Source organism: Salmo salar, chromosome 20 (assembly GCF_965601325.2).
Source record: "Salmo salar chromosome 20, fSalSal1, whole genome shotgun sequence".
NCBI classification, from domain to species: Eukaryota; Metazoa; Chordata; class Actinopteri; order Salmoniformes; family Salmonidae; genus Salmo; species Salmo salar.
The window spans coordinates 34,523,093-34,544,337 of NC_138310.1; the positions used below are offsets into that span (position 1 = coordinate 34,523,093).

A 21,245-nucleotide genomic window follows, 5' to 3' on the forward strand; every position below is an offset into this window, starting at 1 on the left:
AAATGTAAATGTAATTTTGTGGAGCTGTATTTGTGCTGTCAAAATGTCACCCTGTATGTATATCTGTAATCCATTGTGTAATCTCTCTCCAGGGGCCCTAACCCTGCCAAGGTGGTCCAGCAGCTTTTAGCCCTGCGCTTGGACCAGCAGCTCAACATCTTCAACTCCTTAAAGAGCCACCTAATAGAGAAGGGTCTGCTGGAGGATGTAGCCTAGGGCCCCCACAGCCACAGAGAGGAGGGCAGCACCTGGCACCAGCAGCCCTGGAGGTGTGTGGTGCTCGTATGAGCAAGAACACATCTGAGAAAGTAACTCAATTCTTTGGGTTATTCCATTTTCTGTGTGACTGAGAGGGAGGGAGTGTATATAGTATGAAAGAAAGTGTGTCCTAAACTGTTTTCCTTTGTCAGTGTTTCATTTGTGAGTACATTTACCTATTCATGTCAGCCATAGTATCTACAACACAGTGATGCCACTTGATGTGTGTGAATATTTTATGGTACATATATTTTATTTGTGTTTTAATTCACTGCTCAACATAGTCACACTGTATTGTCCTCATCATCTGCAACCGTGCCTCTGTTTTATTTGCTTCATTCATCGTAATAATTGTTTGTATTTATAATTTTTTATTTTACCTTTTTTTATTTAAGTAGGCAAGTCAGTTAAGAACAAATTCTTATTTTCAATGACGGCCTAGGAACAGTGGGTTAACTGCCTTGTTCCGGAGCAGAACGACAGATTTTTACCTTGTCAGCTCGGGGATTCAATCTTGCAACCTTTTGGTTACTAGTCCAATGCTCTAACCACTAGGCTACCCTGTCGCCCCACCTATTACATAACATGTGTGGTTGAGTTTTTACATTGAAATCTTCCATTATATTCCTGTTTTGTATAGTAAATGTGAATTTTACCCGGTAGAGGTTCACTCTGCTATTGGCACGTCATGCTGCATACCAGTGTGTTTCTGTCTCTGTTACCATGGGTTGCGTCCCAAATGGTACCCTATTTCCTACATAGTGCACTACTTCTGACCAGAGTCCTATGTGCCCAGGCATCATCAACAAGATTCAGCCGCGGCTGGTCAGGGGGCCGGAAGATAATTACAAATCATTTGTAGACTGCAAATTGACCGCAAGAAGTCCAAACAGATATATTATTTGACTCAAACATAATAATTTAAAACCTTGCTTACATTTGTATAAGATCACATATATTCCCAAAATTAAAATCACTGATTTGCTGGTGTTTTTAGTCTTATGCCTCCCAAAAATTTCACCCATGGGACAAATTCGGCTAGCGAGCCGCCAGTTGGGGAAACCTGATATAGGGAACAGGGTGCCATTGTAGACACTCATGCTTCATCTGTAGCTTCATTCACACCCAGCCACACCGTTCTAGGAAGTGGACTGTCTAAATTGGGAGCAAAACACCACTATGGATTTGACAGGATTATTGACTGTCATTATTGTTACAAAATGGAGGTTAAGGGTAAAACATTCCCTAGGAGCAATAGAATACCTGTTTGAAAGTGTAAAATGACAAAAGGAATAGTATAGGAATGTATTTTACAATATATTCCATTGCCATTTCATATTCTACTACACAATTGTCTGCCTTAATGTTAAACTTAATGTAAAACTATTGTGATCTCCTTTTGGTGTGGGAGTTGGACATCAGGGTTTCAGCTGTGGTTATTTGGGATTTTATTTGCCAATCAAGTTCCGTTATCAGAGATGACGATCTGTGAAGGGTCCTTTCAGTTCACGCTGGATGACTGCCACCAGAGTTTTTTTATACAGTACCAGTCAAAAGTTTGGACACACCTACTCATTCAAGGATTTTTCCTTATTTTTCTTATTTTCTACATTGTAGAATAATAGTGAAGACATCAAAACTATGAAATAACACATATGGAAACATGTAGTAACCCAAAAAGTGTTAAAGTCTTCAAAGTAGCCACCCTTTGCCTTGATGACAGCTTTGCACACTCTTGGCATTCTCTCAACCAGCTTCATGAGGAATGCTTTTCCAACAGTCTTGAAGGAGTTCCTACATATGCTGAGCACTTGTTGGCTGCTTTTCCTTCACACTGTGGTCCAACTCATCCCAGAAAATTAAAAATCCTGGAATGAGTAGGTGTGTCCAAACTTTTGACTGGTACTGTGTTTATACACTGCTCAAAAAAATAAAGGGAACACTTAAACAACACAATGTAACTCCAAGTCAATCACACTTCTGTGAAATCAAACTGTCCACTTAGGAAGCAACACTGATTGAGGTGGAAATTATAGGCAATTAGCAAGACACCCCCAATAAAGGAGTGGTTCTGCAGGTGGGGACCACAGACCACTTCTCAGTTCCTATGCTTCCTGGCTGATGTTTTGGTCACTTTTGAATGCTGGCGGTGCTTTCACTCTAGTGGTAGCATGAGACGGAGTCTACAACCCACACAAGTGGCTCAGGTAGTGCAGCTCATCCAGTATGGCACATCAATGCGAGCTGTGGCAAGAAAGTTTGCTGTGTCTGTCAGCGTAGTGTCCAGAGCAGGGAGGCGCTACCAGGAGACAGGCCAGTACATGTGGAGACGTGGAGGAGGCCGTAAGAGGGCAACAACCCAGCAGCAGGACCGCTACCTCCGCCTTTGTGCAAGGAGGAGCAGGAGAAGCACTGCCAGAGCCCTGCAAAATGACCTCCAGCAGGCCACAAATGTGCATGTGTCTGCTCAAACGGTCAGAAACAGACTCCATGAGGGCCCGACGTCCACAGGTGGGGGTTGTGCTTACAGCCCAACACCGTGCAGGACGTTTGGCATTTGCCAGAGAACACCAAGATTGGCAAATTCGCCACTGGCGCCCTGTGCTCTTCACAGATGAAAGCAGGTTCACACTGAGCACGTGACAGACGTGACAGAGTCTGGAGACGCCATGGAGAACGTTCTGCTGCCTGCAACATCCTCCAGCATGACCGGTTTGGCGGTGGGTCAGTCATGGTGTGAGGTGGCATTTCTTTGGGGGGCCGCACAGACCTCCATGTGCTCGCCAGAGGTAGCCTGACTGCCATTAGGTACCGAGATGAGATCCTCAGACCCCTTGTGAGACCATATGCTGGTGCGGTTGGCCCTGGGTTCCTCCTAATGCAAGACAATGCTAGACCTCATGTGGCTGGAGTGTGTCAGCGGTTCCTGCAAGAGGAAGCCATTGATGCTATGGGCTGGCCCGCCCGTTCCCCAGACCTGAATCCAATTGAGCACATCTGGGACATCATGTCTCGCTCCATCCACCAACGCCACGTTGGACCACAGACTGTCCAGGAGTTGGCGGATGCTTTAGTCCAGGTCTGGAAGGAGATCCCTCAGGAGACCATCCGCCACCTCATCAGGAGCATGCCCAGGCGTTGTAGGGAGGTCATACAGGCACGTGGAGGCCACACACACTACTGAGCCTCATTTTGACTTGTTTTAAGGACATTACATCAAAGTTGGATCAGCCTGTAGTGTGGTTTTCCACTTCAATTTTGAGTGTGACTCCAAATCCAGACCTCCATGGGTTAATAAATTGTATTTCCATTGATTATTTTTGTGTGATTTTGTTGTCAGCACATTCAACTATGTAAAGAAAAACGTATTTAATAAGATTATTTCTTTCATTCAGATCTAGGATGTGTTGTTTAAGTGTTCCCTTTATTTTTTGAGCAGTATGTATAGATCTCTATAAATGCTATACACTATATGCCCTCTTTATTTCTGGCTCTGACTGCCACTGTTGAGGTTCTCATAGGAATGTGAGATGGGACACAATCCATCCATGTTGTTTACATCAGCTATTGTAATGGATGAATAGATAGTTACAAATGGCCACCAGGCGCGATCTATTTTGTTACCTGCCCTGCTGGTATAATATATATTTGTAAGCTTCTGCTAAGAGGCAGATTTGTTCATCTGTTACAGTGTTGTATAGAAAGCACCAGGATGGTGGGGTGAAGGGATCATGCGGTCTGTTCAGTGTCCAAAGCTATGGGACTGTAGTGAAGGATACGACTCCTAATGTTTGGTATCCACAGTGTAGTGTATTACTTTTGACCAGAGCACTATGTGCCCTGGTCAAAAGTAGTGCACTATAAAGGGAATAGGGTGCCATTTAGGATGCAGCCAGGCTCACAGATAGTGCTCGTCGTTACACATCCCTCCTGTGGGTTGCGAACAATCAGTAACAGGAGGCTGCTGAGGGGAGGACGGCTCATAATAAGCCAGTAGTAATACACAATACCAGAATCACTGACAATCTCGCAGATATTAAGCTACTTTTAATGCTGTTGATGTTTTTCCACTTGTTGCCATTGTGAGATATACATTATATGGACCGGGAGGAGCTGATCCTGGATCAGCACTCCTACTCTTAGATGCTTTATGAATATGGCCCCAGAGGCTCATCTATCTATGACTGAGGGAAAATTGAGGGATTGATGTGTTTAATTAAAGAGATGGGCCTGTGGCAAGCTGTGACTGACCCACATACAGATTATCTCAGCACTATGCCTGATCACATAGGGCCCAAATCTGAAATATTGTACAAACTGTCACCTCTTTCACTCTGCCTAATCACATACAGTATGACCCAATACTGATTTACTGTACAATCGATCACCTCAATCATCCGTTGATGCCATACGTCTACTGTAACTCCAGATTGGGATCAAATTGTGTATGTAAAGAATCCACTGCCATTCATAGATGGATAAATGTTCAACGTGGTACATTATTGAAATTAGATTTTTGGACTAGCCTACGTCTTACTTACAGTAATTTCCGGACTATTGAGCACACCTGAATATAAGCCGCACCCACTGAATAAAAAAAAAAAAGTATTATTATTTTGAACATAAATAAGCCGCACATGTCTATAAGCCGCAGGTGCCTACCGGTACATTGAAACAAATGAACTTTACACAGGCTTTAATGAAACACGGCTTGTAACAAAAATAAATAGGCTTTAACAAAACACGGCTTGTGACAAAAATAAATAGGCTTTAACGTAAAATGACTACCGTAATCAGAATGATGGGAAGTTTGAGAGCGCTCGATTTAATCTAAACAGTAAACCAAAAAGTTGTTCGACCTTAACCCGTTCGGCAATTTCATTGGTCTAATGAAAGCTTCCTGCCGCCAAAAAACTGAGCATGCCACAGAATGTGTTTTTTTTATTTTTTATTTTATTTTTGAAAGCGGGAAAAATCCATATATCCGCGTCATTGTTTAAGCCGCGAAAAAAGCGTGGGAAAAAAGTTGCGGTTTATAGTCCGGAAATTACGGTAATCAATCCAAATGTTAAAATCAAATGTTATTGGTTGCATACACATATTTAGCAGATGTTTTTGCAGGTGTAGTGAAATGCTTGAAATCCAAGGCTCATGCAACTGGATCCTGAACAATAATTAGCGACACCAATTTTTTATTTTACCTTTATTTAAGTAGGCAAGTCAGTTAAGAACAAATTCTTATTTTCAATGACAGCCTCGGAACAATGGGTTAACTGCCTTGTTCAGGGGCAGAACGACAGATTTTTACCTTGTCAGCTCAGGGATTTGGTCTTGCAACCTTTTGGTTACAAGTCCAATGCTCTAACCACTACGCTACCTGCCCTTCCAATAATGAAAAGATACCTCCGTTTCTGCCAATAACATTTTTAATGTAGGATTAAGTATCATAGCTAACACATCTATTCTGTGATTCTATTCTGTAACAGTAAAATACAAAGCAATATGAAGTATCAATGAAGGATGTGAAATGTCCATGCAGGGTCCAATACTTAGTGAGGAGAGTTCATACGAAGTCTGTTCACTAAAAAGCCATATAGGTATGTTTGGGATTGGGTGATCTGCACTGTTTGCACCACCACTATCATCATCTCTCTGTCCTTCACATCCTCACCATCCATTCATGTAGCTCCACTAAGATGGGGTTTTGTCTAGATGGGATACAGCTTTTGTCAAAATTGACCTCGTTGCAGATTAGGATAAATAATTTAGCAGGTTAAGGTTAGGAAAAGTGTAGGGTTACGGTTAGCAACAACAACAAAAACAATTTGGGACAAAATCTGTATCTCGTCTAGACATGACCCTAATATGGAAGGCCGCATAATAGATCAAAACCTCTATACAGTCCAAAAACCATGCAGCTCTACTCCTTGAAATGCCTACTTCCATAAGCACATTTTTCCTATATTTTTTGGTGATAATTATTTGAGATCCTGTCAGTCTTTAACTTACCTTGCTTATTTGTATTATTATGTTGACTTGTATACTCTACTGGTATTAAACTTACCTTTTGATTTTCAATATTATATTATTATATCATACTTATCTAGCTGTTTTGGCAATTATATCTATATATCCTTCAGTTTTTACATTACATAACTCACAGATTTACTTAGCTAATGTTCAGAGAAATATTCAGGCAGTATTGGACATATTTAATGTGTGTGTCACTATTTTATCTCTTTTTGCTGTGGTATCAGGTGCATTAGCTAGTTTTGAATTTCCAGATATTGGCTGTTGTCAGTCTATGGAAACTATCTGTGGTAACTTTGTGCTGCGTTCAAGAGAGGGAACCTATTGTAATGTCTCATGCTGTGTAGATGATAGAGGCATTGATAGAAGTTGTCAGAAGCCAACAAGGGGAATATTGGAAACCAACCAGTGAGAATGGTGGTACATTTTCCTTGGACTTCATTGGCGGTAATGACAGTATTGTGCCAGTTCCCTGTCAGTATTATGGATAGCTGCCACTTGAGTGTGCTAAAGTTTAAAATAGATCATTTTTTGTTATCCTCCTTGGTCTATTAAATTGAGCCTCTGCCAGTATTGCACTTACATGTAAAAGCAGCAAGATTATACCTTCTGCATCACTGCTGTTCGATAACATTCCATCTCCTAAGGTTAACTTGAAACTACTTATGGGGGAAATGGGGATCATTATTCCTCCTTAGCAATTTGCTCTTACAGAAATTACAATTTCCCTCACCAATAGGTTAATCATAATATTGAGCAGACATATTTTCTGCATAATAGGCACCACTGTGAAATGTCCTATTACACAGTTCTATTTTAGTATGTTAGGAATCTTATCAAGTTATCCAGGACATTATGGAATGTATGGAGATCTGCTATGTTTGGCTGTTCACACATACGCTTCTCCTCTGGGTCTACTTTGGTTGGTTTGCTTTTGCTCTGATAGATATTGATATTTTAATGTTTCTGTTTATTATTATCGTATATTGTGCAATGATTTGTGTTAAATTGTATTTGATTTAGGAAACGTTTTTGATAATGCCAGAAAATGTGCTTGGCCTTTCAGTAAATACCTTGTTCATATGTTAGATGACAATAAAAGGTAAATGTGTGTCTGTGAACTCATTGGCTGCATGTTGTGTGTAAGCATATTTGCCACAGCTTGAAGAGACTGCAACCATGAAACAAACCCACTTCCCCCTGAGAGAAAATGTAAGGAGACCAATGGTTTAGTGACACTTGTGAATTTTAGATCATTTGAAACTTTCCGTCATGGAGCACCTAATGCTATACCTACATGGAGATAGGAGAACATACAGTGGACTATTAGAATAGCAGAATATGTATCTACAGAGAAGTAGAAGGGGACAAGAGACAATGTGTTTTGACGTTTTGAAAAAAAGAAAGATTAATATCTATACAGGAAGTAGGAAGTCAGATACAGAACAGTTTTAGTGTGACTGACAGACAGGAGATTTACAGCAAAACCCTTAATGGATGTGTGTGTGCTGTGTGTGTGAGTACGTGTGTGCGTTTGTGTTGTGAAGTGAGACACTGACCTTTCCTATGAAGGAAGGAGAATGTCTCTGAAGCTACCTCGGAACTGGGACTTCAGCACCCTCAAAGCTGAAACCGCCAGAATAGGTAAGTTACTGGTTGTTAAACAGAACATAAAGCTATTCTAGGTATCATTGCATTTGTGTAAGTAGGTTTGTTCTATGATCAGTTGCATTGTACACTAGTGTACAGTATGTGTGTGTAACAGGCCTCTAGGTAAAGAGACTGGACCTGTGGGTGTGACATGAGGTTGACTGTGGCAATGTTATTCTCAGACTTGGTTATATTAGTGTGTTTAGCAGTGATCGTGGTCCACGGCTTCCAGCAGGATCGTACACCTGATTACAGGTGGGGCGGTGCACCTAAAACAGTGCATGAGTCCATGTGAATACAGAAGTACAGTACATAACCTTATATGGCATGCAAATTAATTCATGCTATAACTTTCAGTGGAATATTGCAGTTGTCAACATGAGTCAATGAAAACAGTGTGGATACTTCTATTTACAGTTTTAGTAGGCTATACTGGATGCACATCAGCATCAGCATAATATAATAAGCATAATGTAATAAATTGGCAATCATTTATTGAGTAAATTATGATATTCTGAAGTGGGTTTAAACAGTATCCTGAATAGTGTAATAACTTTAACCAATAATGCAATAACAACCTATAAAAAATACAATAACTAAATTCACTGTCTTTTTTTTATGCATATCAAGTGTCATGCTTCAGTAATAGCTGACTACACACCATACCACATTCCTGAATCCTTACTTGATATTAATAAGGGACTATAACTGGACAGTTAATTAAACCAGTGGACTAATGTTGGAGGGGCCGTACTCATCTTTCCCAGCAGACATAAGTGAGGAGATCGTGGCATTTGAATTCCGACACACTTAGATATTACAGATAATCCCAGCATGTTGTCATATCTACAGAACATATGTCAAATGGAGCCATGAAGGCAACTTTGTATTAAAATGCTTCTTGTACTGTTTGAAGAAAAAAAACGTGTAACATTTCCATATGTGAGGGTCATAAGAGAACTGTAAAGGCAGATAAATGAAAGTAGTCTCAGAAAACAGATGGAACGCAGACGTTCCAATGACCAGATTGGCGCTCATTCAACAAATCGGATTTAACAAAATAGATATTCGTCAAATGATGATTTAAATTATGATTTATGCATTGTAACAGGCCCACAATGTGGTCTGATTTGGATATATTTGGCTGTTTTCACTTCATAACATGTAGAAGTTGTCCCTTTTTAGGTTTAGAAGCAGTGACTGCCTAATGCTAACCCCTGTTTGTATAAGCTGGTTAGCATAGCTAGCATACAGAAATCGGTGGTTGTAGTCAGTCATTTTTAACTGTAATGCAGTTGATTGGTAACGATGACATAAACATGTGTTGGGGTTGACATCCATATAAGCATTATACACCTATTTTTACCTCAACATAGTGTGAAATACACATATAAACAGACAGACAGACAGACAGACAGACAGACAGACATGAGTCTGGTTCGATCTCCACTCTGTAAATCAAAGTAGCCTGGTCAATCCTGGGATAAGGAGGCTTGAAACTCTTCTTGAATATTTTTGTGATCATTGGAATTTGGCTACACATGACTGCAAGGTGTGTCTTCAAATTGAGGATTGTTGTGGTTTTTTCTCTCTAATGACACTGGATGTTTGAATGGAAGTGCAATAGTAACACCCTTTGCAAGTCTGTTGTGGCAATGGATGCAAATTAAAAGTGTTCAAGTGTGTAACACTTAATATGCATCCCATTAATGAATGGTTATTATTGGTTTAAATTATTACACTGTTGATTAACTTGTTTTGTTTTATCCACTTTGTAATGTAATATATATATTTTTTTAAATTCACAACTGTGTGTGGGGTGGGGGGTGCGAGTGGGGGTGCTGTGGGATTATTTAAGATACTTTTGAAGAGGTAGGGTTTCAGATGTTTTTGGAGGACGGCAAGGACTCTGCTGTCCTAGCTTCAGGGGGAAGCTGGTTTCACCATTTGGGGTGCCAGAACAGAGAAGAGCTTGGACTGGGCTGAGTGGAAGCTGCCCCCCCATAGGGGTGGAAGGGCCAAGAGACCAGAGGTGGCAGAACGGAGTGCTCAGGTTGAGGTGTAGGGTTTGAGCATAGCCTGAAGGTAGGGAGGGGCAGTTCCTCTTGCTGGTCCGTAGGTAAGCACCATGGTCTTGTAGTGGATGCGAGCTTTGACTGGAAGCCAGTGGAGTGTGTGGAGGAGCGGGGTGACATGGGAGAACTTGGGAAGGTTGAACACCAGGCGGGCTGTAGCATTCTGGATAAGCCCAGCCAACAGCAAGTTGAAGTAGTCCAGACGGGAGATGACAAGTGCCTGGATTAGGAGCTGTGGCGCTTCCTGTGTGAGGTAGGGTCGTACTCTACGGATGTTGTAGAGCATGAACCTTCAGGAACAAATCACTGCTTTGATGTTTACAACGAACAACAGGGTGTTGTCCAGGGTTACGCCAAGGTTCTTTGCACTCTGGGAGGGGGACACCGTGGAGTTGTCAACCCGTGATGAAAAGGTCTTGGAGTGGCCTTCTGCGGGAGGAAGAGCAGCTCGGTCTTGTAATAACTATTACGTTATGTGCCAAAACGTTATTACGTTATGCATTCCGCATATTTATTACATTATTGGCAATTTATTACATTGTCAGCATTTATTACATTATAAATGCTAAAGTTATTACATTATAAGCAGATCATTTCCTGCAATTCTACATATTTTGCAATGGGACAAAGAGAAAAATGTGCAATTTTATAGCTATTCACATGCTATTCTACACATTTTTCCATGAGGCTGAAAGAAAATGTTGCTGTTACACATTTTGCCATGGGGCAGAGAGGAATGTGTAGTTTTATAGCTAATCTCATGATTTTCTACAGATTTTTCCATGATGCTGAGAGAGCTAATTTCGTCAGAGCTGTGGGGGTTTCTGCTACTCCAGTGGCAGTAAGGCGTGTTTGATTTCCTCTGTGCTCTGTGGTGCTTTCAGCAGGAAGCTGATGAAATGCCAGAACAGTAGCTGTGAGTAGGCTTGCAAAGGAAGGGTATATTACCGGTAACTTTGGAAGTTTACCAATATACTACCAGAAATGTGGAAACCTTCAAGGATTTTATGGAATTGTCATAACATGTAAAATGCGTAAAATAACAAAATAAGATGATTTTAATATAAAAAAAAAAATAGAATGACAAAGCTGTAAAACATGATCCTAAATATAACCAATCAACAATATCCTGTATATTTTGACACCCGTTTATTTATTTTACTATGTCATATGTCTTTGTGGTGGCAGTTGTGAAAAAAGTCAATAGTTGGAAGAGCTGCAGAGTTAATTGCAAGTAATGTCATTGTTGATTAGATCATTTTTTCATTAATTCGGCTATTTTCTCTTTATCCATATGGTCTATCCAATATAAATTAATGGACAACATGAACATAGATATTTTATTGTATTTCATATATACATTACCGGTAGTGTGTGTATGTGTTAGTGATGCGTGGGTTGACTCATAACCTGCCGTCCCCATGGTTATATCTACGGGGTGGGCAGATTTAGGGTCATGAAATATTGTGTGATAAAGGGTGGGTGGGTGGCGGGTTGATTAAAGAGAAAACTATAACTTTAAAAAATCCATAAATGTATAATTCTTGTGCAATTTATATCTATAGGCTACATTGAGGTTTTTCTTTAATTATTTTAGGCTATCTGGCATTAGTGTGTAAGTCTAAGCTGTACACACATCAAATAGACTACACACCAACGGGCAGAAAAAGTTAACATTGAGCCACAGAGGCCAGAAAAGTAATGTTTGGGAAATATTTGGTGAAGTGGTAAAAGAGGTTGATAGCTGTGCCTTTATGTGATGATTATGAGACGGTACACAAATTAGACAGTCACAAGACGGGGACTTCAAATAGGCTTATGGTACGTCAAGGGAACTGTAGCCTACTGTTCAGATGGGTTAAATGGAAACTGAAATCTGGACACTGACTGTAGGTCTAAAACCTGTCACACTGCCTTAATATTAACTCCTGCAGAATTAAGCATTTCTTGCTGTAAATTGATACAACAAATGTAGGCTAATTTTGGACTCTGGAACAGGACTGGAGAAATATGATTTATTTCTTTCAGCATCTTGAGAGAATGCGAATAGGCAGTTAGATAGAGGTGCTATCTTTATCAGCATCACAAAAGCTGATAGTATTTTCACCACATAAAATATGTATCCAAGCCAAACTGAAATCTTATCAGAAACATGTTGGTCACTTCACAGCTTTCTACTTCCTTACAACCGGTCAAACTGATGTCATTTGGAAATCTTGCACAGAAATTATTTTCAGATTTTTTTTGCATTTTCTCCCTAAAGATCTTTGCCACGATGTGAACTAGTATATTGAATAATTTATTCTACCGATTTATGACATTATTCTGGTGAGCAGGGGTTTATTCAGGCTTATAGGAAAACATACTGTATGACAGAAGAGAAGCTGCATGTATCTAATTATAGACAAGTTGACTAACAAATAGCCTAAAAAAAATTCTGAGATTATAAGCAGAAGCATATCTAAATCAGGCAACAACAAAGAATCTGCACCCCCTGTCCCCCAAAAAATTCTGCCATCTCTGACTGTGGCCTACAGCACAGTTTCTATATTAGTGGGTTAGGATCAGGTGTGGGCCTCAGATTTTCACTTTATCACACATAGTCAGGCGGTTGCAGATAGATTATCAGCAATTGCGGGCGGGTGTGGGTGAACAAACAGCTGACCCATATTTTTCATTACTCCACACTACTATAAAAGTCAATGGCATTCCATAGCTAGGCATAACAAATATGTACACAGAATTAAAATGTACAGTTACACAGCTGAATGGGGCAAGTGTGTTCTGTCATTTGAGCTGCTAAAGTTACCACCCTATTCAGTGAGATACTTTTGACCAGGGCCCATAGGGCTCTGGTGAAAAGTAGTGCCTTATAGGGAATAGGGTGCCATTTGGGATGCATCCTTGGTGTCTAGGGTTTTTATTTTTTTATTTTACCTTTATTTAACTAGGGTTCAACATTCACTTTTTCTTCAGAACGTCATTGAGATCATTTGGATCTTCATAATCCTGCGAGTGCTGCACAGTTCAATCAAGTCTCATTCATTTAACGTTATTCACCTTGATGTAAAACAGCTGGGCTTGATGGAGAATTTGAACATTTATTTCCGGTTCCATGGGTCTATTGGGTCTAGGAGGTCCTCTGTCTAGTTGACACGTTCCTCAAAGGTCTGTGTCCATCTTTGCAGAGGGTGTTGTGTCTCCTACATCACTCTGTGAGGGCCGAGGTTCATCCAGAGCCTTTTGACCAATGAGTCTGAGTTCTAGGTAGGGGCCTTCGAAGCGTTTCTCCAATAGAACCATGATGCAGTAGCTCTCAATCACAATCAGTCTAATCTCTCCGGCAACCTATGGTGCCACCATCTGTGTCACTACGTCCATCGCTATCTCTATCCATCCTGTGCCACGTAGCCTACTTTGGCCAGAATCTCCCTGTTCTGCCTGACTTCATCGTTGTGAGAAAGAGTCTCTCTACGCTGCTGTTCGTTAAGCTGAATGTCTACTCTTGTGCCCCAAAATGTTTTTGAACTCACTGTAGCTTGCAGGTGTGAAGTTGAGTCTTGGTGGAACAGTTTCCTGGGTTGCTCACACCCGGTCATCCATGGATAGCGCTCATAATTGTTAGCTTGAAAATGTCTTTCAAAGCTCTTTCCACATTGCACCAATCAGGGCAGTGCTGGTGTTGGCCACCCCCTCTGCACAACATTTAACTTCTCGTAGAAAGTTAGCCTTGATAAGGGCAATGCCAACAAATTAGCCAACATATCCTCCTTGAGAACACCCGCTACAGCCACCCCATTGTCAAACAAAAGCATGGGAAAACTAGGCTACTGCTCACTATTGGCTCCCAGTCAGTAGTGACATGTCTAGGCCTTCCAGAAGGCCTTTTTTATTTTAAACGACGCCACCCATTGCAAGTCTAAATGTGATTGGTTTATTCCACTGTCTAATACAATTGAATGGCAGAGTCCTTCTCTCCAGCTTCTGAAAGCCTAGCCAGTGGCTGACTGAACTAGCTGGATTTTTCTCTCCAGAGACCACCAAAGAAAATTCCTGATTGGATATTATTTTCTCTTCAGTATTAACTCTTAGCTTTCCAACACAAACGGAAGCAATGAAATCAGAAGAGCATACATTTAAACATTTTTTTAAAAGAAGGCCCTCAAGATTCCCCACTGACTTTGGTCGCACACATCCCACTGAATGTGGATCTCCAGTTCATCTGCTGATCTTTCAGCAGTTTGCTGACATTTTCGTGGGACTCTAAATATAAAATCAGTTTGCACTTGGTTCGCAAAGCACTCTGGCAGGCAAAAGTTATTGGTGTGACACGTAGCCTACAACTTTACCTCCATTTCCATCCTTTCTTCATATGATTATTTTTTTCTCTCTCATGTTCTCCTCTGACATCAAACATAGACGACTAAGACAGTCAGGATGTTGCTGAGCAATGGATGGCCTTTTATTAAGGGTAAAGAAACCCAAACATGGACAAATGACTCAACCTTGTTTCATATGGTATGTTCGTATGATGTGTTATGAATTACAATTCATATTATTTTATATATAATATATGTTACGAATTTGCAAAAGCTAGCAGGCTAATGTTAGCAACTTTTGGTTTGCTAGATGTTCAGGTTATACGTCTACCCATCCACCCCGACCAACTACCCTGCTTTTGTTTTTGCCTTAAGTAACCATCTGTGCTATGTAACCATACCAAACATAACATATCATACTCATTTGAATATTTACTATATTACGTCTGGTCTATGAGACCAGGCTGAGTTGAGACCATACTGTATTATTGTTCCTGATTTGCTCTTTCCTCTAGTGCACTATACTGTTCAAAGCCCAGTGTATTTGTTGTTCGCTACTTTCCATCCACTGAACAATCACAGCTAGAATTTACAATAGCATGTACCTTGACAGGTCAGATTGAGGCAGGCTGTATCCTGCCAGGCCACCACACTCAAGGAGGACAAAAATACCCTTGTCAAGTTTCAGCCTGCAGCCCTGCACACAGCCACACACACTGACTTCTATCTACTGCAAATGTCAGATTGATGCATATTCAAATCAATAAAAGAGGAAGACCTGACTTGACGGATGTTGAGAGCCTTGTTGACATCCTGCCTGTGTTTAGTAAAGTGTCTCTTAAGGCTGTCTTTAACAGTCTGGTGTGTTTGTTTCCACTCTGCTGCAGCGCGGTCTAAGAGTGTGATGCCTGGAGAGGGCAGCCCTGGGTCAGGCTCGCCCGGCTCCACCACCAGGTCCATGGAGAGGCCACTGAAGGCCGGCTGGCTGAGGAAACAGAGGTCCATCGTGAAGAACTGGCAGCTGCGTTACTTTGTGCTGAGAGGGAGCACACTGACCTACCATAAAGACGAAAAGGAGGGGACTGTCCAGGTGAGAGATGGGGCACTAGCTATCCTTTACTGGCGTTTCCTGATCTGGTCATATCGTTAGGAAAAACTCAGGGACATTTAAGCATCCAAACAACACTACTTCTGTCAATATTCAGTTAGCATGTTTCCATCTTTATTGAAGTCCTTTCCTGTGTTTCCTGTAGCATATATGTGTTATTTACTAAGATGTCTGTGTCTGTCTGCCCCTTTGTCCCTAGGGAGTGATCCAACTGAGGTTCAGTAAAGTAAATGAGCTCCCACTGAACCAAGATGACCCAGGGAAATTCCTGTTTGAGATCATGCCGCGTAAGCAGAAGACTGTCTCTGGTCTCTTTCGCTCTGTCTCTCTCTGTCACTCTCTCTCTTTCCCTTTTCCCCTTTATCTCTCTATCTCTCTTTCACCATCTCTCTGTCCCACCATCTCTCACTCTCTCTCTCTAAAAACCCATCTATGTATGATGTATCCTAGTGTGTTGGAGGGTCATACCCTCTCTGTATCTCTGTGAATTCCAGGCAGCAGTGGTGATCGGGAGCGGTGCCCCTACATTCTCATGGCCAACTCCCACAGTGAGATGGATGGGTGGGTCCGCACGCTGCGCAGGGTGGTTGGAGCACCCTCTAGTGGAGGTACAGATAGCTTGCTGAACATATTTAGAGACAGGAGTTTTCCCTGACCAAGGGACTTGACCAGGAAAAACAACGTATAACCGTGTTTTTGATTCTCCAGATTGAGAGAATGCGAATAGGCAGTTAGATAGAGGTGCTATCTTTATCAGCATCATAAAAGCTGATAGTATTCAACCACAAAAAATATGTGACTTACTCTAACTCCTCTCTTACCCCCTCAGCGATATTTGGCAAGAGCCTGGGTGATACTGTGACCTATGAGCAGCGGTTTGGCCCCCACATGGTGCCCATCCTGGTGCAGAAGTGTGCTGAGTTCATCAGAGAACATGGACTGAGTGAGGAGGGCATCTTTAGACTGCCAGGGCAAGACAACACCGTCAAACAGTTCAGGGACGCTTTCAACGCCGGAGAGAGACCTTCCTTCCCAAGGTGAGATACCTCAGAGCTAGGGCCCCAACATACAAACAGATAACTATTACACCCTTTTTATACAAACTCAAATGAACCAATTATCATTGCAGTTGGGGTACTGTCTCTAAGGGTTGCATAGAGACATGAGAGAGATGCAGTCAGGATGATAGTGCAGAGAAGCCTGATACACTTCTTCTGCTCTCGGTGCTCTGTGGCTTACACCACATCCTGTCCAACTTGACAGAGAAGAGGAGTGCAACGTTAGTCAACATCACAGTGAACAGTCTTATAAGAACCTTCTGCTCAAGCTGAACTCTCTATTGACAAAATGAATGAAAACGGGGACAAACTGTTTTGTAGCTGGATTCGACACAAAATAGCAATACACTCAGCACAACTGTATGTTTGTGTGTGTGTGTGTGTGTGCATGCATGTGTATGTACGGTAGTGTGTGTGGCTGCGCTTGTAGAGCCTATGTACAGTATGCACTGTTTATGACTGTTTTGTGCCCTGCAGTGACACCGATGTCCACACAGTGGCGTCGTTGTTGAAGTTGTACCTAAGGGATCTGCCTGAGCCGGTGGTTCCTTGGACACAGTACCAAGACTTCCTGGACTGCAGCCCCATGCTGGACCCCAACAGTGCTGCAGTAGGAACTAATATTTACTTAAATGAAGACCTTATGCAAATATTGTCATAAATAAACCCTTTGCACTACAATTTGGGATATAGCACCGTTTCTATCAACTTGTATTAGGAACAAATATAAACTAATTCTTTAGCCAATATTCTTATAAATAAACATTTTCTCTTGGCTACAATTTGTCATTTTGCCCTATTTCTGTCAAGTGTTCTAAAATGAGTATGTACTGAATCAGAGTGTTTTGACTTCCTTTCAATGAAGACCATAGCCAATATTCACATTAAAAAAAATGTATTCGGTACAATTTGTAATTTACCTCTATTTCTGTCATCTGTGCCAAAATTACTATATGGCTGCGTTTAGACAGGCAGCCCAATTCATATCTTTTTTCCAATAATTTGTATTTTGACCAATCACACCATATCTTTTCAGGTCACGTCTTTTTCAGAGCTAATCTGATTGGTCAAAAGACCAATTTGTGAAAAAGATATCAGAATTGGGCTGCCTGTTTAAACGCAGCCTATGTAGGCCAACTGAATCAGTGTTTTGCCTTACTAACTCTTTGCTCAGGGTCGTGAAAGACTGGAGAAGCAGATCACCCTCCTTCCTAGACCCAACTATAACCTCCTCAGCTACATGTGCAGGTGAGCTTACAGTCACACAACCAAAGATCAGGTGGGTAATTGATTGAGTTACAATTCATAGAACCTATAGTTTGAAGCTCCTTGCAAAACATTTGAAAAGCAATTTGATAACTACACTGTAATATTTAATCTATAGCTTGCTCATACAGCATTTGTTGTTTGATTAGTACATATTTCTGGTGTGAGTGACTTTGCTGCATAACCTCTCTTTGCAGGTTCTTATTTGAGGTGCAGCAAAACTCCAAGGTGAACAAGATGAGTGTTGAAAACCTGGCCACGGTCATTGGGATCAATCTGTTCAAGCCCCAGATTGAGGACCCCATCACTATGATGACGGGTGAGACCAGACTACTGTCAGGATCCTCTTAGTGCATACTGTAACAGGGTAGTATTTCATTCTACTTTTATTTTTCACATACTGCTGCTGCTTGGTGCAATAACCAACTGACCTTACTGACCTACAATAAATACAAATCATGATGCACTGTTTGATTAAGGGCTTGTAAGTAAGCATTTCACGGTAAGGTTTACACCTGTTGTATTCGGCTCATGTGACAAATACAACTTTATTTGATATCAACAAGTTGTTTCTTTATCCTCACTATATGTTAACCTTTCAGAAGTGTTTGTGTGCTAACAGACGGTATACTTGTCTGTCTCCTCCAGGTACTCCTCAGATCCAGAAGTTGATGACAGTGATGATCAGACAGCATGAGGCTCTGTTTCCTCCGTCTAAAGACGTGGCTCCTTCACCCCCCAGCAAGAAGAGTGAGAGCAAGAAGAACAGTGCTCCACGCAGCTTTGTGGGCTGGGAGTCTGCTGAGGTAACAACATAACATTTTCAAACGCAGCCCATATGGCCCTAATCAAAAGTAGTGCACTATAAAGGGACTAGGGTACAATTTAGGATGTAACCTTAAAGAGGCTCTCCTATTGTTTCATACTATGAATGTGGTGAGTAATATATTATGATACATTAGTAAGCATTGCATAAAGCTAAACAATATAAATATAATCTCTCATTCTAGTTTTGTGGTCTATACTATATTCCACATCTTCTATGTCCCTGCAGTGTGAGGGCTTTCAGTCAGAGTCTCCAGAGGAGGAGGAGGAGGAGGACACAGACACCCTGGGGGCCGAGCCAGTTACCATCTCCATCTCCCAGCAGCCCCACTCCCCCTTCTCATCCTCAGACTTGGACCCCTTGTCTGGAAGCCCCCGCAAACGCACCCAGACCCTGCCTACTTTGAACTGCCCTGTCCCGGGGAGTGGGAGGGCCGGCAAGCTGGAGGCCATGAACCGCTGGAGCCGCATCCAGGAGAGCAGCGAGGAGAATGGAGAGAAGACTCTCTCAGAAGACATCTTTAAGATCCTGGACCTGCAGAAGCCGTCTCTGTTCGGAGGCACCCAGAAGGACTGGGAGGACAGAGGGATGGCCAGGAGAGGAAGTGACATCACAGTCACCTATGATGACATCTCAGCCATCTCTTCCAAACCCAGCAATGACCCCCAGCAAAAGTCTCAGTCCACGACCCCTGAGAAGAAGACAGAGGCCAGTACAGCTGTGGTTCCATCTTCAGCCCTCCAACCAGACAGCAAGGCTGACCAGCAGGAGGACAGCCAGGGAAACTCAGAGCACCTCAGTACTAGGTCTGTATAATGGGGGTAAGAATACTGTCTGCATCCCAAATGGCACCCTATGCCTTACATAATGTACTGTAGGGCATTGGGTGCTATTTGAGACGCAGACACTATCTTATTGGAAAGGATAAAATGTCAACACTAGTAAGATTATTACATAAACGCACGCACGGACACATACACACACACACACACACACACACACACACACACACACACACGCACGCACACACACACACACTGACCAATACATACTTTACTCTGCATTCATAAATAATATCTCTCCTCCCCCCTCTCATGCAGCCTGCAGCAGAGGAACAAAGAGCTGAGTGCCACAGTAGCAGAACTGCAGTCAGCCCTGGACGCAGAGAAGCGCTGTGTGTCCGCTCTGGAGATCCGGCTGAGGAACGCGGAACACAGCCGAGACGAGGCCCAGAGACGTAACCAGGAGCTGGACCAAAAGATACAGCAGTTCCTCAGCAGAGAACCACGAGGGCCAACTTAGAACCACAAAGGGGCCAACCTAGAACCATGAATGGGCCAACCTAGAACCACAGGTCCAACCTAGATCCAATAGCTCCCCACCAGGGAACCATGAAGCCTACCTAGAAGATAGAACTGCCTATAGCCTTAAGTTATTAAAGAGATCCCACAATAAAGTATATGGATATTTAACATGGAGTTCTCTAAACTGTAACGTAACATAGAGATCTCCAACATAGAGAAGAAAGCCCATCACAGTGGACATCACAGCCTCATGCAGATACCTGACTATAGGCCACCTGCTGTTCTACGAGAGGTAGAGAGTCAGTGTCTTGGCCAGAGCTGTAACTCTGGCTGGGACCTGGAACATGTTGCTACAGATGCAGGATCTTAATTTGACAATATTCTTACAGTAGGAAAATAATCCTGCATTAACAGGAAATGTGAATTCTTGTGTGGATTATAATTAATGGACATTTTTGTAGGGGATGATACATTTTTTGTTAGGGCAAGTCAAGTCTGAAATTTTCAAGTGGACATTACAAACTTTAGAAGCCTTTTTAAACCTTGAATACACTATAAGTTTGCATTTCCTGCTGTGCATGAACTGTCCTGCAAGAACAGGGTGATCAAATTAAGATCCTATATCTGTAGGTTGTAAGTTTGTTTGTTGAGAAAACCCATGGGTAAACTCTTTAGTCAAACCAGCCGTTGTGTTGACTACACTTCACATTTTATAAACACAAAATGAGGAATTCTGTGACTGTATATGAATGGCCTTTGCTCGGTGTAGCTGATTATGTAGTATGGATGTGTTGTGCAGTAGCCTATAAAATGCTGATAGTTGTTGACCATGCCGGCTCCGTTACATTTATATTCTCAGATGATTAGAGCATGTACATGAAATAGCAGGTTGTGCAGAATGTCCAGGTTAAGAGAATGTCCAGGTTAAGAGAATGTCCAGGTTAAGAGAATGTCCAGGACAATTGGACTGTAATGGTCTGTATAAGTACTTTGGCCAGGATTCAATTCCCAGCGCAGCACGCTGGAAGCCAACTTTACAGTTTTTAATTAAATGAATTTTACCTACGTTCGCGGAGATCGTATTCACGGTAAACGCCGTGCATGTCGGCTCAATTGTTAAGGTTTGAATCCTGTTTATATTTTGTTTGACCAGACGTTAATAAAGGAGGAACAGAATATGTCGACTTGGCTGATCAATAATCTGCACCGTTTGTCATTATTATGACTTACAGGGTTGAACTATAACCTTTTAAGAGGAATTGGCAATACAATAAGTGTTACTATAATAATCATGTTTCATAGAGTGAGTGCTAGAGAGAGAGATAGAAAGGATGAATGAGGGCCAAAGTGA

At 41.8% G+C, this 21,245-nt stretch overlaps 2 protein-coding genes across 2 annotated transcripts in view; both read left to right on the forward strand.

Moving 5' to 3' along the window:
* Nucleotides 1–7,413, forward strand: part of LOC106580500 (phosphatidate cytidylyltransferase 2-like) — a 33,840-nt gene extending 26,427 nt beyond the window's left edge. The window contains exon 13 of the mRNA XM_045703267.2: nt 93–7,413. Within this exon, the coding sequence (XP_045559223.1) occupies nt 93–216 (124 nt within the window). The 3' untranslated portion in view covers nt 217–7,413. The remainder of the gene's footprint in view (nt 1–92) is intronic.
* A 78-nt stretch (nt 7,414–7,491) lies between these two features.
* LOC106580501 (rho GTPase-activating protein 25) lies at nt 7,492–21,070 on the forward strand. Its single transcript, XM_014161648.3, has 11 exons — nt 7,492–7,932; nt 15,220–15,422; nt 15,640–15,727; nt 15,935–16,048; nt 16,270–16,477; nt 16,976–17,108; nt 17,673–17,746; nt 17,962–18,083; nt 18,413–18,570; nt 18,819–19,396; nt 19,691–21,070. Exons 1-11 carry the CDS (start codon nt 7,869–7,871, stop codon nt 19,890–19,892), a joined length of 1,944 nt encoding a protein of 647 aa, XP_014017123.2. The 5' UTR covers nt 7,492–7,868; the 3' UTR covers nt 19,893–21,070.
* Nucleotides 21,071–21,245: the final 175 nt, after the last annotated feature.

What these genes read in the sequence shown, in the direction of transcription:
- LOC106580501 (XM_014161648.3), top strand. Translation starts at nt 7,869, where the DNA reads ATGTCTCTGAAGCTACCTCGGAACTGGGACTTCAGCACCCTCAAAGCT. An exon ending in TGGAGCACCCTCTAGTGGAG is followed by an intron (nt 16,049 to 16,269) that starts GTACAGATAGCT and finishes TTACCCCCTCAG; the next exon opens with CGATATTTGGCAAGAGCCTG. An exon ending in TGGGCTGGGAGTCTGCTGAG is followed by an intron (nt 18,571 to 18,818) that starts GTAACAACATAA and finishes ATGTCCCTGCAG; the next exon opens with TGTGAGGGCTTTCAGTCAGA.